We start from the raw sequence: 17,029 nt of genomic DNA on the forward strand, positions 1-17,029 counted from the left end.
GCAGTTAAAGGAAACACTACAAGTGCACTTTGAATGCTTCACTTAAGAGTTTTGGTTATCAACAAGGAGGATCTCATTCAGGATCACTGCATCAGGCACAATCAAATAAAAAATGGTGTGGCCTGCTTTGTCAGAAGCAGAGAGAAAACACAAGGAGGGGAAACTCTAAGCTAGCAACCCACAACCCAAAGAGGCTTTTCCAGGTTCTCTGGTTTCTGGATCCTTCTGCCAATATGCATCGTTTCTCACTGTTTACTGTGTCCAGGTCTCTCAGGATTTTGAACTCTTCCATCAAATCTGTCCTTACCTGTCAGTTCACTAAGGAGAACAGCCTTTGCTTCTCCCATGTGTCCATGTCTCCAAAGTCCTTCATTCCTGAAACCATTCTCATAAATCTTTTCTGTACCCTCTCTAAAGCCTTCACATCCTTTCTAAAGTCTGCTGGCCAGAATTAGACACAATAGGTGGAATTTTCTATTTTTTTCTTGAAGTGTTGTCTAAGATGGGAAAAGTGGAGGGCAGCCCTCCAGCAGCAGTGCTAAAACATTTCAGAGGACAAGCATTTAAGAGTCAACCCCATTGTTGTGGGTCTGGAGTCATATGTAAGCCAGACAAAATAAAGACAGCAGTTTTCCTCTGTGAACCAGATGGGTTTTTACAACAATCAACAATGATCATCATTAGACTTTCAATTCCAGATTCTTAATGAATTCAAATTCCGTCACCTTTGCCCTCCAGCCTCTTCCCTGACCTTTGCCTTGTCCCACATCGCCCAAAAAGAATAAAGAAAATTACAGCGCAGGAATAGGCCCTTCAGCCCTCCAAGCCTGTACCGACCATGCTGCCCAACTGAACTAAAACCCGCTACCCTTCCAGGGACCATATCCTTCCATTCCCATCCTATTCATGTATTTGTCCAGAAGTCACCCATCCTCTTTGCGGTGGGTTTTGTGTCGGGCAAGAGTGGAGAATCTAGTGAGAACCAAAACATTGGAAACCCGCCAATGTCGAACCATGTAACAATTCTCCTTTAGATAAAGGAACTAAAAGTATTATCCCCAGATTTTCAGGTGACATAAAGCTGGGTAGGAGGGTGAGCTGTGAGGAGGTATGCAGAGATGCTTCAGTGTGATTTGGATAAGCTGAGTGAGTGAGCAAATGCATAGTGGATGCAATAAAATGTGGATAAATGTGAGATTTTCCACTTCAATAGCAAGAACACAAAGGCAGATCACTCTCTGAATGGCTGTAAATTAAGAGAAGGGAATGCCCAACCAAACCTAGTGTCCTTGTGCACCAGTCGCTGAAGGTAAGCATGCAAATACAGCAGGCAGTAAAGAAGGCAAATGATATGTCAGCCTTCATAGTGAGAGAATTTGAGTACAGGAGCAGGAATGTCTTGCTGCAATTATGGAAGAACTTGGTGAGACCACACCTGAAATACTTTGTGCTGTTTTGGTCTCCTTATCTGAAGAAGGATGTCCATGTTATAGAGGGAGTGCAGATTGTTGAGATGGCAGGTCTGTCGTTTGAGGAGAGATTGAGTCAGGATTATGTTCACTGGAGGTTAGAAGAATGAGCCGGGATCTCATAGAAACTTATAAAATTCTAACAGGACTAGACAGGGTAGATGCAGGAAGGATGTTCTTGATGGTGGGAGTGTTTGAAACAGGGGTCATAGTCTAAGGATATGGAGTAAATCTTTCAGGACTGAGATTAGGAGAAATTTCTTCACCCAGGAACACTCTACCACAGAAAATGGCTGAGGCAATAATGTTGTATGTTTTCAAGAAGGAGTTAGATATAACTCATGGGGCTAAAGATGATCAAAGGATATAGGAGAAAGCCGGGATCCAAGCTATTGAGTTGGATAATCAGCTGTGATCATAATGAATGATGGACCAGAGTTGAAGGGCCGAGTGGCCTAGTTTAACTCCTATTTTTTATATTTCCGTATTACCTCTCTGCTGGGACGGACTGACTTCTGCACTTCATCTTAACACTGAGCTAGTTTTCATGGACAGCACCATGCTGCCAGACCCCTGAACCCTGACATGTAGCCTAACACAGACGAGAGGCCACTGTAAATGTAGAGCTGTGCCAGGTTGGGGGTGTAAGGGAAAGGGCTCATTATAGTAGGCAGAGGGGCAAATAGGTTGATGAAGACAAAAAAAATTGAAGACAGAGAGAAGACTGCGGGATAGGAAGCTGGACCCCAAAAAGGTTGCATGAAGAGTTCACAAGCAAGGGGATTAAAGTGATACACATTGTTTACCAGAAAGGGATTCACAAAGACTCCAGATGCAGTGGGTGGAGGTTCAGATGGGCATTGGGCCTCGTAGGTGATGGGCTCAGGGAAGGGTAATAGAATTAAGTAACAGACTTTTTCTTGAGGTTTCTAGTCTTTTCACTCTATTACATGGTGTGGTGAAGACAGATGCTGGAGAGAGTGATATGAATGTACTGGACTGGTGTTTAAATATGGTGGCGGACATCTGAACCAGGCAACTGACCATAGATGGATGAATCAGTTGCCAGCCCAACGGGAAACTTGGAGGGGAACCTGTCTGTGAATAACTAATAAGGTTCCAAGTATAAAATCTGGCGTGGGTTCCCACTATTTTGGCCATTGGGAAAGGTGCCACCAGATACATCCATCACCAAACTTAGTCTCAAAATGGTATAATTCCACCCATAGTTTTGGCCTCGGCCACTAACCCTGAAAAGCCATTCCACAGCCTCATAACTCTTCATGTTTCACTGGTTTTCAATTTGAAATCTCTTACATTTAATCTTGTACCTATCGACCCTCATTCCTGACCCCTCAAATACCGGAAGCAATCTGCTTTGATTTCTCCTGCTCCATGCCTTCATAACTTTATATATTCCGATTTCTCCTTTATCTGTTGTTTTAATGAGAAAAAACCCTGTTTTTCTTTTTCTCCCTATTAGTACTTTCTCATATCCTGGAGCATTCCAATGAATTTGTTTTTATGTCCTTTCTGATTTGTGTTACCCTTCCCATCGCAGAGACCCAGCTGAGATCTTATAAAGACCCAGCTTTAGATAAAGAATTTTGATTTTGAACTACAACACCAATCCTCAAAAGGCTGTAGAACAGAATTGACAAATTGTGATGATATTCAGTTATCCAGGGAGAGAAAAAGCATAATTTAATAATCATGAGATTTGACTTACTCCAAATTTTTGCATTAATAATTCTCCTCTTCCGGACAGGTTACACTATCTGTCTCCCATTAGTACACCAAGCATTAATTACATGGAGTTGAAAGCAGATTGTGTTCCAGAACGTTCGGGGGAAAAAACGCTAATTTCATTGGAATTTATTCTGCATGGAACAAAACAAAGTTGATTTTAATTAATACAGACTAATCTCCTGAGCCTGCAAAAATAGAACACGAGTTCCAAACAAGAGACCATGCATGACTTAATCATGTAATAATAACTTAAAATTAAATTAGGATGTCTGTTTTAATTTTGTTTTATTCCAGCGGCTGAAGCATGGGGGTTCACTGTGCTAATTTAATTTGTCAACTACAGCTTTCGCAGCAGATTTCAATGTCTTCAGATTTTCAGTGTTATTATTTCATCATCCATCTTACGTATGAATTGATGTTGATTAAGTAATTGTGGATATTTTGCATCGCTCCGACTCTTTTTCTTTGGGTGACCACCACTTAGGCCTCCTTTCCTGCTGCCCAACCTTCACTGCAAAAGGTAAGTGACAGGCTGAGTAATTACTCTGTCCTGCTGCTGGGAGCGAGAGTTGGAAATAGCAAGGAGAGTGCTCCCAAGACAAATTAGTGTGCTCTACCTCTGTACAGCAGGACCATTTTCTTCATCAATCTTACTGAGAAGAATAGGGAAAGACTTCATGCAAATGAGTCCTTAATGCGGTTCACCAAAAAGGGACCTTAATGGCAGAGCTGATTTTGCAGTTGGCAGAAATCCTATTTAGGTGAAGGTGTTCTTTTTGACTTGCATCCGATGGTGTCTGATGGCTGTTTTTGTCTCCTGGATAACCTCTTCCTACTTGCTTTCCCTGTGGTCCTTCTCCCTTCTGCCTAACACACAGGAACATCACTAACAGAATATTATTGTGAATTATGCATCACTGCTGAAAGTCTAAAATAACTGCAATGTCCCAGCAGCAGTACAAAGTTACTACAAATAGAAAAGTCTTCCAAAAAAAATCTCTAAAATAATTCTTCAGCTGAAAAGGCTAGTCTAGATCAAGCTATCCTAATAGGGTGATCCTTGTCAAGACTTCTACCTTATTAATAACATTGAGTAACATATAAACATGTTGTAACCACCTAATAGCATGTAAAATTGCTGGCACCAGTGCACCCCTCTTCCCAATGAGCTCAGTGCATTCTATGCCCATTTTGAGCAAGAGGTCAGCAAGAGCACACCATCCGCCCCAGAAGCTTTGGATGAACCCGTAACCGAGGTCACCATTGCAGATGTCAGAGTAGCCTTCTTAAAGGCAACCCGCGGAAAGCAACTGACCTGGGTGGGGAACTCAGAGGAGCATTCAGATTCTGCATGGACCAGCTGGCAGGGGTATTCACAGACACCTTCTTTACAGCAATCTGAGGTCCCTATCTGCTTCAAGAAGGTGACCATCCTCCCGCTATCAAGGAAAAGCCAAGCAGCATGCCTTAATAACTGTCAGCCAGTGACTCTGAGATCCAGTCATTACGAAGTGCTTTGAAAGGTTAGTCATGGCACGAATCAGTTCCAGCCTCCCAGATTGCCAGGATCCACTATAGTTTGCCGACTGTCTCAACAGATCCACAACAGACGTCATCTCCTTGGCCTGCACTCATCCCTGGAACACCTAGATGACAAGGACACCTATGTCAGATTCCTATTTATTGATCACAGCTCAGCCTCCTACACTGTTATTCCTATAAACCTCATCTCTAAACTCCATGGTCTGGGGCTCGGCTCCTCCCTCTGTGACTGGATCCCGAACTTCCTAACCCACACCATAATCGGTAAGGACAGACAACAACACCTTCTCCATGATCATCCTCAACATCGGTGCCTCACAAGGCTGTATCCTCAGCCCCATACTATACTCCTTACACACCTATGACTGAATATGGCCAAATTCCCCTCCAACTCGATTTTCAAGTTTGCTGACGACACCACCATAGTGGGTCGGATCTCAAATAATGACAAGACAGAGTACATTAATAAGATAAAGAACCTGGTGAACTGGTGCAAAGACAATAACCTCTCCCTCCCCCCCACAACACCTCCCCACCACCATGCCGACATTATCATTGAGAAAGCCCAGCAATATTTCTACTTTCTCATAAAACTAAGGAAATCTGGCATATCCATTATGCCTCTCACCAACTTTTACAGATGCACCATAGAAAGCATTCTTTCTGGTTATATCACAGCTTGATATGGTTCCTGCTCTGAAACTACAAGGGTCAGGAACAAAGCCCAATCCATCACTCAAACCAGCCTCCCACCATTGACACTGTCTACACTTCCCTCTGCATTGGAAAAGCAGCCAGCATAATCAAGAGCCCCACACACCCCCAGCATTCCCTCTTTCACCTTTTTCTATTGGGGAAAAAGATACAAAGGTCTGAGAACATGTACCAACTGACACATGTACAGCTTCTACCGTGCTGCTTTCAGACTTCTAATGGTTCTAACTTATATTAAGATGACCTTTCTCTACACCGTAGCTATGAGTGTAACCCTACATTCTGCACTGTCTCCTTCTCTGTGTACAGGATGCTTTGGCTGTAGAACGAACAAGAAACAATACTTTTCATTATATACTAATACATGTGACAATAATAAGTCAAATTAAATCAAATCAACAATATCACCTTACATTTATGTATATGCAAATATACAAATTAGGAGCAGGAGTAGGCCACTCGGCCCCTTGAGTCTACTCTGCCGGCTAATCTCTCTAATGTCGTAAATCATCCAACAGCTTTTTAATCAGTAATGTGTTGCCTTACTGCAATAGTCCACAGGCACTAAAGGAAGAAGCAGCCCATTAGTTTAGCATCAGTCCTATCTCCTTGTCTGCATATCTCCTTGGGATATTTTATATTAAATATGCTAGATAAATACAAGTTTCTATTTTCCTAAAGCACTGGCAGACATATTAGATAGATTCCTATGAAGAATGTTCAATTGTAGCGCACTTTTCAGGATAACAATGCAGCCCAAAATACTTCACAGCCAATTAAGTACATTTTTTGAAGTGAAATCTCTGTTGTGCATTAGGTAACCGAAATTAATTTCCTTATTCACTATAAACCAGTGACCCTTGGATTGTACAATTTAGAACAGCAAGATATGTTCTGAGCTTTGAAGGTTCTATCATTAACTTGTGCAGTCAAAAGAAAAAACCCTGTTTAACTTCCTTCATCAGAATTGTGTGAAAAAATTGAGCAAGGCAAGTTTTGTTTGAGAAGTGTTCCACAAGTCGGATGGGATGAGGTAGGTACTAAGCGCATGACATTATGCCCTGGGTAGATTGACCAGTTCAGTTTACAAGTTAGGACATCCTTACAGATTAGATCTTCCTGAAGACAATGGGTGGGATTTTCTGCCCCATCATCGCCTCTCCCACTGGCATATTTACTGGCGATGGAGATAGCCCGAAACTGACTGGCGGCAGGATCATCCAGTTCCACCAATGCCTACAGGGTTTTGTATGATTCACACCCGCTGCTGCTGGGGAATGTCTTGGGGCAGTGGGGGGTCACCATCACTGGGACTGGAAGATCCCGCTGGCAGGATGAGCCAAAGAAATTCCAGCCAAAGTCTACAGGTGTACATACTATGTACATACACCTGTAGACTATGTGCTGAGCAAAGCAGGCTAGAATTTCAGCCATGACCCCACAGAAATCAGATGAGATACCAACTGGAAATTATGTAAATTCAGGTGGGTGGGCCCACTACTGCCTCTCCAAACTAATGCTGCAAATCTGAAATAAAGTAAAAACCGAGAATTTGTCCTTTAGTTTAGTCAGGCATTTGGCAATTTCTCACATTGCCAGTGTTTGAGCTGCACTGGAGCAGCTAGACTAGAGACATGACTATTTCTGGAGCACAGAACCTCAACGCTACAGTCAGGAGGTTGTCAGATCTGATAGCTTTTGCTTCATCCAGTGTAGTCAGCCATTTCATAATATCACATGGAATTAATCAAATTGCCTGAAGATAGGCATCTGTGATTCTGGGGGCTTCAAGCAGCAATGTTTTCCAGAGCTCAGTCAGCTCAATAAATAATGATGCTACCAAGTTACTCGCGTTGAAGGACATTGAAATCGCTCACCCAAAGTAAATTCTGTGCTTTTGCTTCCCTCTGCGCTCCTTCCAAATGGTGTTCAACATGTAGGAACACTAATTCATTAGCTGAGGGAGAGTGATATCAGCAGAGGATTTCCTTACCTGTGTTTGATCTGATGCAGTGAAATGCTATACATAGGGTCCAGAATCAGTGTTGCGGTTTCCCGGAGAAACTCCAACCTTTTGTATATACTACTTGTCACCACCTTGGGTGGATCTGACTTGTCAGTGGGACAGGACATGCCCTGGGATGGCGAGGGATGTGTCTGGGACATCGCCTGAGTATGATTCTATGAGTATGGCTGGATCAGATTGTGGCTTGACTATTCAACGGAATGGTTCTCCAGTCATTGCGCAAGCCCTTGAATGTTAGGATCTGCTGGACCTTTGACCACTTTGAATCTGATGCCTAAGTCAAGGCCAAATAGTCCCTCCTGTTTTATTCTGAGCATACTTTTGATTCAATGAATCTTCAAATTTGTTTTTGAAATCATTTAGAAAGCATTAGAATGTCCAGTGCCCTGATTTTAACTGGTCACATATTCTTTTTCAGTTCATTCTTCTTTTCTTTAGATTATAATTAGACCGATGAGCAAGATGTGCAACATATGAAACTGAAGGAAAAACTGTAAGTGTTGGAAATCTGAAATGTAGGAATGGTGGGGATGCTCTGCAGATTAAGCAACATCTGTTCTCATCACAGATGTTGCCTGACCTGCTGAGTATTTCCAGCAATTTCCCTTACCGATTACAATGGTTAGAGGATATTTAATTGATCTGTATTCCCCCTGACCCTTGTTGGATTATTCCAAGCTGCTACAAACTAACCATGACTCGAAAGCAATAACTAATTCTGCCGGGGGTTGGATCTAGGCTAGAAAATTTCTGTTCTATGTCACATTATGTTAGCTTTTTGTCAGTTGAACTTTTTGTCATCTTACATGCTGGTCAGATAATGGAACCATTTTGGACATCTGAACCATCGTAATGTCACTTCCACTATACTCAGCTGAAAATGTATTGTGCTGTAACATATGATTCCACATAAATAGGACACCTTGGCAATTCAGTATTAGGAATTAAATGACCTGGACATCCTTTCCCCTTCACATGTCCTCATGTTGATCCAGTAACGATATAAATGAGTATCCTAGTGTAGCAATTATTGAGCTGATAATCAAAAGGATGTTAAATAAGTGCAGGCACTCAGGGCAATAAAATATATCATGGTAATTAATAATAAGTCCAGTTTAAAGAAAAATTTGAAAATTCAAACTAATCTTGGCTGAAAACCTCCATCCTCAGTCACGGCTGGGATTTTCCAGTGCTGCTGAAAGTGAATTGAGTTTTGGCTGGAATGCCAAATTTTCCATTCTCACTTGCAGTGGGTGTGCATAGATGAGATCGGAGAATCCCACCTTTTGTATCAGTAAACATGACAATGAAGTTATCAGATTGTAGTAGAAACCGAAATGATTCACTAATGTCTTTGATGAAAAGAGACTTGCTGACATTATCTGGTATCCAATATGTAATATCTGTCCCTCTTAACTGTCCTTTGACCTGACCTACAAAGCTACTCAGTTTCTGCAAAACACTTTCAAGGTGGAGACAACCCATCACCGCTTCCTCAGAACAACTAAGCTTGATCTTTCAAATGAGAAAGAGTTTTAAAAAACCACTACATAATTAGGATGATGCAAGTATTGATTCACACCAATGTGAAAGCCCAATTAGCATTAATTTCCTATTAATATCATTGTTTCACTGAACTGAGCCTTCTCTGAAGTAAGAACACATCCCTACCTCATTAAACATCCATGTTTAAAATTGGCCAGTCACTTATACCAGCTAGAAGTCTGCTAACCATTACCACTTGCATGAACATTAATTTCAAAGTTGTCGGTTTTAGTATCTTAAATGTTCTATTTGTTTCAGACAAACAGCTATACCTACTCAACTATGATATTTTAGAAGTGAAGTTTAAACTGGTGTACCGCTCCTCCAGTTTTTTGATGACTGGACTATAGTGAAATTGCCACTGCAGAGATCTGGAAGTTTGGTCCAGCATCAGGTCTAGGGTCTGGCCATAGGAAGGCTCATTCATCACGTGGGACTGCACACCACAGTTATCTTATAACAAATATTTGACATAGTTATAAAGGTTAAAGTTGCAGCAAAAATATCTATAACAGTACAGCACTTCACCAGTGAGCTGTTTTATTCAGTTGATTATGGTGCATCTCCACATGAACAATATTATTGCTGTTTTGTTCCTTGGAGTTTGTTAAAATAGCAAACCAAATGTTGCTGAGTAATTCACCTTGACCAAGACAAACATGTTGCATGGAACTTCTTTCCAGTAAGACTTGTAGTGAGAATGGCATATGTCAATCAGGAGCATTGGAACAGGAGCTGCAAGCAAAGGTATCTATGGACAGAGACCTATAATGGCAGGTCACTCTTTCCATTGCACTGCAACCAATTTTCTTTCTCAGCTGTGAAAATATTTGAAGCAATACAACTGATGGTGCAGTGAGAGTAGTGGTATATTGTTCAAATGATTTGCACTAGTCAAAAGACATAAATTGCATGCCTCTGTAGAAAGAAAGCAAAGAGTTTTGAGTACTCAGAGCTCTGAGTCAGGAAGAATTCTGAGGTATAATTACGCAAAACCTTAATTTTTTTTGCTATTTAGTTTTATAGGGACAAGTGTCTGTTGGGCCACCTCTCCAGAATCTCTCTGCAGTTTTCTTGCAGGAAAAGAAGCAGGACATTGTTTTGAATGGAAGCACAAAGGTTGAAAGAAAGAATTTACTAATCTTGATGACATTTCTACCCTTAGTTGAGGAATGATACCACTGCAGGTTCTGGTTTATCCAGGAGGCCATCATCAGTGGTTAGCACTGCTGCCTCACAGCGCCAGGGACCTGGGTTCAATTCCCGGCTTGGTCACTGTCTGTGTGGAGTTTGCATGTTCTTCCCGTGTCTGCGTGGGTTTCCTCCGGGCGCTCCAGTTTCTTCACACATTCTGAATGACGTGCTGGTTAGATGCATTGACCTAAACAGGCACCGGACTGTGTCAACTGGGGGAATTTCACAGTAACTTCATTGCAGTGTTAATGAAAGCCTTACTTGTGACTAATAAATAAACTTTATTTGTTTTTACTTTAATTGCCTGTAGGAATAGATCCTAAAAGCATGGTCTTGAGTAATGCCTGTGTCAGTGAAGATCACTGTGGCATTTAATTTCTGTGGTTGCAAAGTAATTCAGGGAGCCATTAAGATATTTACAACCTCGCTCATCCCCAAACCATAAAATCCTGCCCCAGGTCAACAGACCTTTCCATGCTGTGCCCCCAGCCTGCTCTTCCGTGGCAGGCAGGGTGGTAAAATTCCAGCCATGCATTGCAAAGCCAGTTGACAGTGCTTATTGCAGCAGACAGATCAAAAACGCCTTGTTTGCCGTTAGAGATTAATGTGCCACGTGCCCTTGGCTTCAGCAGACTCATTGGCTTTTCTGGAGTACCGGCACATGATTGAAGAGGAAAGCCTCGTATTTGAGTGAAAAGAGCACCAATCCGTTATAACGCGACTGATGTGCCATCATCAGAATAAAATTAAGCAAGTGTGTGCATGTTTTCCTGTAGATAGTCCATTATTCTAACTTGTTTGTAGAGAATCAAGAATTGCAGGGCTAACTAGGAGGTAATCTTCCTGCTTCTGTTGAAGTATCTTTGAGGGCTCCACCTCTAGATGTAGGCAACTGATATAATGAATCCCTTATTTCCAATAAAGTCACTATTGAGAAGACCATTTGAATTGTGAAGCAGAGATTCTGCCTGGATTGTTGTGCAGGTATCCTAGGGAAGATACCCAAAATCATAGTTACATACCACAATTTAGTATTGTTTGCGACATCCACTTGCATGATGTGGTGGTAGGGGAAGTGACTGGCACCAGTGGAATTGGAGTCTCCTGGAGATAGAGAGCGTATCCACAGATGGATTGAGCTGTGAAAGAACAAAGAAAATTACAGCACAGGAACAGGCCTTTCTGCTCTTCAAGCCTGCACCGACTATGCTGCCCGACTGAACTAAAACCCCCTACCCTTCTGGAAAAAATAAAGAAATTCTAGCCAGCCAGGAGTCGAATCTAGAATCTTCTGATCTGTAGTCAGACGTACTCCTTCTGTTGGCCTGTCTACCACTCTCCCCATAGATCTTATGGCTGCCATTGGAAGTTTATAGCACATTGTGGACTCTATGTTCCTAATTTTTCTGAGTTATCTCTTCGATGAGCTTATCCATGGGGAGCTGCCACAGAGCAGCCTTGTGTCTATATTACAGCAATATGAGGACCTAAGACTGCAGTAAAGTGTGAACTGTGAGGAGTTACTTAGCAAATGACACTGCAGCAGATAGCAGGCTGTCAATACATAGGGTGAATTGGTACCTCACACAAGCGGGATATGAATTCCTTCACAATTGTTACCACGCTGCAGAAGAATAAAAGAACATCAGCAATGATTCGATGGTCGATTATGCCCCAAAAACATTGCTTTTTTGAATGCGGAGCCATGGCATTTGGATCCACTGTGAATGAGAGGAGAGATTTTCTCTTCCCCTTCCTGCTCCTGCTTTCCAGCACTCTGTAATTCCATTTCAGTTCTCCCCTATATCTTCTGAGTAGATATCATAGAATAACACAGTGTAAAAGAGGCTTTTCTGCCCATCGATATGTAACTGGGCGCCTGCATTCCAAGTCTTGAAATTATGATGAGCTGCCAGCTGTTTTGTTTCCTGTATGTGCAGTGTCATCTGGCCTTGCTGCGCCAACCACCTGAACATTTAAAGATAGTCTAACTGTAAGTCGCATTAATAATTATTTTTTGGGTATTGTCACGGGTTGGCAGAAGACCTTCATCTGCAGAGGGGGCTCCTGGACATTTCTTGAAACACTGACAAGGATTGCGAACAAAGAAAAGGGAGCATGTTCCTTCAGTGATCCCCTGCCTGTTAGGAATGGGTTAACTGCAACCTTCCACTTTAGACTAATTTGTATGTTGTTTAATAATATTCACTGGAATATATGAAGGGGTTACAGGTGGCGCTGGGTGTTGGGTGTGTGTATGCGGAGTTGTAAAATAAAGTGAGTTTGTGAAGAAGCTAGACTTGCAACATCTTTTATTACTAGACTGCAACTGAGAGGCTTAACACTGCCCACCTTTTTCACTATCTTTCACTCCTTCTGAAAAGTTGCCTTGGAGGAATTTGATTGCCTATTTTATGTTGGGGCTACTGAACCCCAGATTCTCCTTCAGTAGCAGTTGTCTGTCGTTTATTAAATGTTGTCCTCTAGCAGAGAAATTTGAAGTTTTTTATGGTTACATGCAGCATCAGGGCATGATCAAAATACCATCGATACATAGAGAAAGAAGCAGTACATTCAGCACCTTGCGCCTTTGCTGGGTTTTAATCAGAGCAGTCATCCTTCAACCACATTTCTGTTTTGTGCCCATAATTCTCTAAGTTCCTCATCCTCAAGTACCTGCCTTTTCAAATAATTATGGAATTAGCTTTCCAGGTGGTGATCCAGGTCCCAACAACTCTGAGTGAAACTATTCTCCCCTCCCCTCTTGCATTTTCTACCAATGATTTTGAAGCTGTAAGCTGTTGTTATTGATCTGTTTGTAAGAGGGAATAGTTTTTTCTCACTCTACGAAGAACAAAGAATATTACAGCACAGGAACAGGCCCTTTAGATCTCCAAGTCTGCATCGACCATGCTGCCCAATTGAATAAAACCCCCTATCCTCTATTCTCATCTTATTCATATATTTGTCAAGACACCCCTTAAAAGTCACTATTGTATCTGCTTCCACCACCTCCCCTGGCAGTGAACTCCAGGCACCCACCACCCTCTGTGTAAAAAACTTGCCTTGTACATCTCCTTTAAACCTTGCCCCTCACACCTTAAACCTATGTCCCACAGTAACTGACTCTTCCAGACTAGGAAAACATTTCTGACCATCCACTCTGTCTATGTCCCTCATAATCTTGAAGACTTCTATCAGGTCGCCCTGAACCCCCACCATCCCAGTGCTCTATCAAAACCACTCAGCTTGAAAATCTCGATGAGGTCGTCTCCTAAAATTCTCTGTTCCAAGAAGAGCCCAAACTTTGCCCTGATTGCCTCATTAGTGAATTTACTCAACCCAGGGTACACTGTGGCTGTATTCTGGCTACACTCTAGGTCACATCTTTTCCATGGCCTTTACATCTTTTCTGAAATGTATTGCCGAAAATTGTCCACAATATTCCAGCTGACAGCTAAACAGTGATATACAAAATTCTAGTGTGATCTTGTCCCTTTTATATTTTATGCCTCTATTCAAAAATCCAAGTGACCCACATGTTATGTTCATCACTTTATCAAATGATCATGCTCCTTTAAGAATTTGTGTTCGTGGACACCACGGTCTTGCTGCTCACTTTTTCAAAATCATGCCATTTATAGTCCACTGACTTTCCAAATTAGTCCTCCCAAAGTGCGTCACTTCACACTTCTCGACATGAACTCCATCTGCCACACGTCTGGTCATTTTACCATCATGTCTATATCATCCTGAAGCCTATCATTGTCTTTATCATGATCACCGATGTTGCAAAAATTCGTATCATCTGTCAACTTTGTAATGTCATACACCTGAGTATTAGTCACTCATTTAACCTGGAAAGAGTAAGAGACCCAATACAGACCTTAGGGGAACATCACTTCTAATCCCCTCTCAATCTGTAAATCATCCAATCACTCTTTGCCTCTGGGTGCCAAACTGATTTTATCCTTTTCCTTTTACATTACATATTCACACTGACTGTGTGCATTGTGTTAGGTTGCCACATTTTCATGCATTACATCCTCACTTTGGTTGATGGAGAATTTCTGTGGCTTATGATCAGGGAGTCTTTCCAAAGTGGACATGAGATTGTGTTATGTTTACAAGTTGTTTTAATTCCAAATGAAGAACGGTGAGTGACAGGGGTCACTGGATTGTTGCCTTAGGACAAAGAAAATGTAGAAGTTAGCACTTACTTCCCTTTTCCTAATGATGTCTTTGACACAGTGATGACAGTGTGTTTTAGCCATCTCTGGTCATGCCATGTGCACAATAACCTTTAAGATCTTTGTTCCATGTGAGACTGTGTATACAGCAGCCCCCACCACCCCCTCTACCCCGCCATCTCACTTCCTTCAGCAGCTTTATACAGGTGCCTTTATACAGGCCTTACTTGTATTCTGAACGCTTTGATATTTATTTTATCCCGTTCTGCCGTAAAATCCTCACTTTTAGCAGAGCCAATTGTAAAATGATTCACTGGCACAAAGTAGATCGCAGAAGCACTCCAGGATTTTCCTCACCATCTTTGAGCTTAAACAATGCCCAGACACAGGCTTCACTGCTACATCCATACATTCTTCCGAGGTCACAAGATGAACCTGCCCCTTGCCCAAAGATCCACAGCTTTGCTTGTAAACTTGGGGCCGACATCACAGCCCACCTGTTGGGCAACCTTGGTGCTCACTTATATAACCCCAGGAATGTAAATTAGGGCAGCACGATGGTGCAGTGGTTAGCACTGCTGCCTCACAGTGCCAAGAACCCAGGTTCAAGTCCCAGCTTGGGTCACTTCTGCGTGGAGTTTGCAAGTTCTCCCATGGCTGCATGAGTTCTCTCCAGGTGCTCCAGTTTCGTCCCACAGTCTAAAAGACATGCTGGTTAGTGGCATTGGCCATGCTAAATTTTCCCTCAGTGTACCTGAACAAACACCGGAGTGTGGCGACTAGGGGATTTTCACAGTAACTTCACTGCAGTGCTAATGTAAACCTTCTTGTGACACTAATAAATTAACTAACTAAATTAGTCCGAGATGAAACCTGGTTACATCAACAAACATCAAATCATCAGATGTTATTTTTTGTTGCTGTCCATGTATTGCACTAAATTCCATGAGGCCCAGGCAAATCAGCCTTAGTTAGTCTTACTGATGGTATGCCTTTGAACCTCAGTTCTCCAATCTTTGTGAAATGTTTTATTGATCTGTCTTGCTTGTTGTCTTACAGGTAAAGGTGACCTGATTGGCGCGAATCTCGCAAGCAAAGATCAAGTTATCAAAACCAATTCTGATGTTAAAGCCCTAACCTACTGCGATCTGCAGTGTATTAATCTGAAAGGTCTCTATGAGGTGCTGGATCTCTACCCCGAATACTCTCATAAATTCAAGGAGGACATTCATCACAATCTCACTTATAACCTCAGAGAGGGTCACGAAAGTGATGTAAGTACTTACCTTATTTATTGTCACATTATGGAGACTATGAAAATTCACACCTGTTTAAATTACCAATAAAATTTCAGAACATTAAATTGCTTTTCAGCTTGCAGCTGTAGATTCAAGGTATTTTCCTCCTGTGAATTCAATCTATTTTCACTACAATGTTACAATGCCTGACCTTTGCCCAACAAGCTCTGATATTTCCAACCTGTTACTGCTCTGACAGGATTTAAACTTGTGTCCTTGTTTGGTGCTATTAGCTTGACAGTGTATTTACGCTGTCCATCTACATATTTATCCTTATAAATTCCACTGCCATTTCTACTTCCACAATTTTCTTGCTCTCCTTCCTCTGGCTGAAACAAACAATATGGTGGCACAGTGGTTAGCACTGCTGCTTCACAGTGCCAGGGACCCCGATTCAATTCTGGACCTTAGGTCACTGTCTGTGTGGAGGTTTGCATGTTCTCCCCATATCTGTGTGGGTTTCCTCCAGGTGCTCTGGTTTCCTCCCACAACCAAAAGATGTACAGGTTAGTTTGATTGGCCAGGCTAAATTGACCCTCGTGTCAGGGGGTTAGCAGAGTAAGTATGTGGGGTTACGGGAATAGGGCCTGGGTGGGATTATGGTCAGTGCAGACTCAACGACTGAGTGGCCTCCTTCTGCACTGTAGGGATTCTATGATTCTATGTATTGGGAAATGAATACAATGTTGGTGACCCTCAGATGTAGATGAATTGTTGTTTGTAAACTGGGAGTCATAACAATGGATGAAGTGACTTGACATTAGCCCGTTCAGTGATCCTTGGGCTGATAGACCAACCAATTTTCTGGCTTTGTTTTGTCCCCTTTTTTAAAATAGGAAGCTAGATCATGCAATTCCTTTCTATGGGAATGATCCCCAATTTGCTTGAACAGTTTATGATGTGGCCATGGGATGGACAGACTATCTGTCTGATAGCTTTAATCACAATCGTACGGATACTATCTGGGCCTGGAACTCAATCAACTTTGAGCTTGTCTAATCTATCCAAGATGGCATTATCTATTTCAATATTAATACTGCTATTCAATACTGAGTACCCATCATCTCGAATATGAGCATCATTTCTAAGAATGTAGACTAATACTCATTTGGCAGCATTGCAATAACCAGAGAATCAGTTTGAATTTTCCTCTGCAGTATCTTTTTGCGGCCAGCATGGTCCTTTGTGGCAACTAACGTTGTTGAGCAAACTTTCGCTGTTGCTGCCGTTAGTATGGAGGAGATGGAGTCTTTGAGCCTGATTTTACCATTTTTATTCTAAGTGCTGAGTTTGGACGCAATG

General features: G+C 42.0%; 1 protein-coding gene across 1 annotated transcript in view; it reads left to right on the plus strand.

Moving 5' to 3' along the window:
* kcnh8 (potassium voltage-gated channel, subfamily H (eag-related), member 8) overlaps positions 1 to 17,029 on the plus strand; it is a 347,288-nt gene that overhangs the window by 283,174 nt on the left and 47,085 nt on the right. Inside the window, exon 11 of the mRNA XM_080209769.1 lies at positions 15,489 to 15,703. Coding sequence (XP_080065895.1) covers positions 15,489 to 15,703 — 215 coding nt within the window. The remainder of the gene's footprint in view (positions 1 to 15,488; positions 15,704 to 17,029) is intronic.

This window comes from Carcharhinus amblyrhynchos, chromosome 2 (genome assembly GCF_965287045.1).
Source record: "Carcharhinus amblyrhynchos chromosome 2, sCarAmb.v2.hapA, whole genome shotgun sequence".
In the NCBI taxonomy this organism is placed as follows: Eukaryota; Metazoa; Chordata; class Chondrichthyes; order Carcharhiniformes; family Carcharhinidae; genus Carcharhinus; species Carcharhinus amblyrhynchos.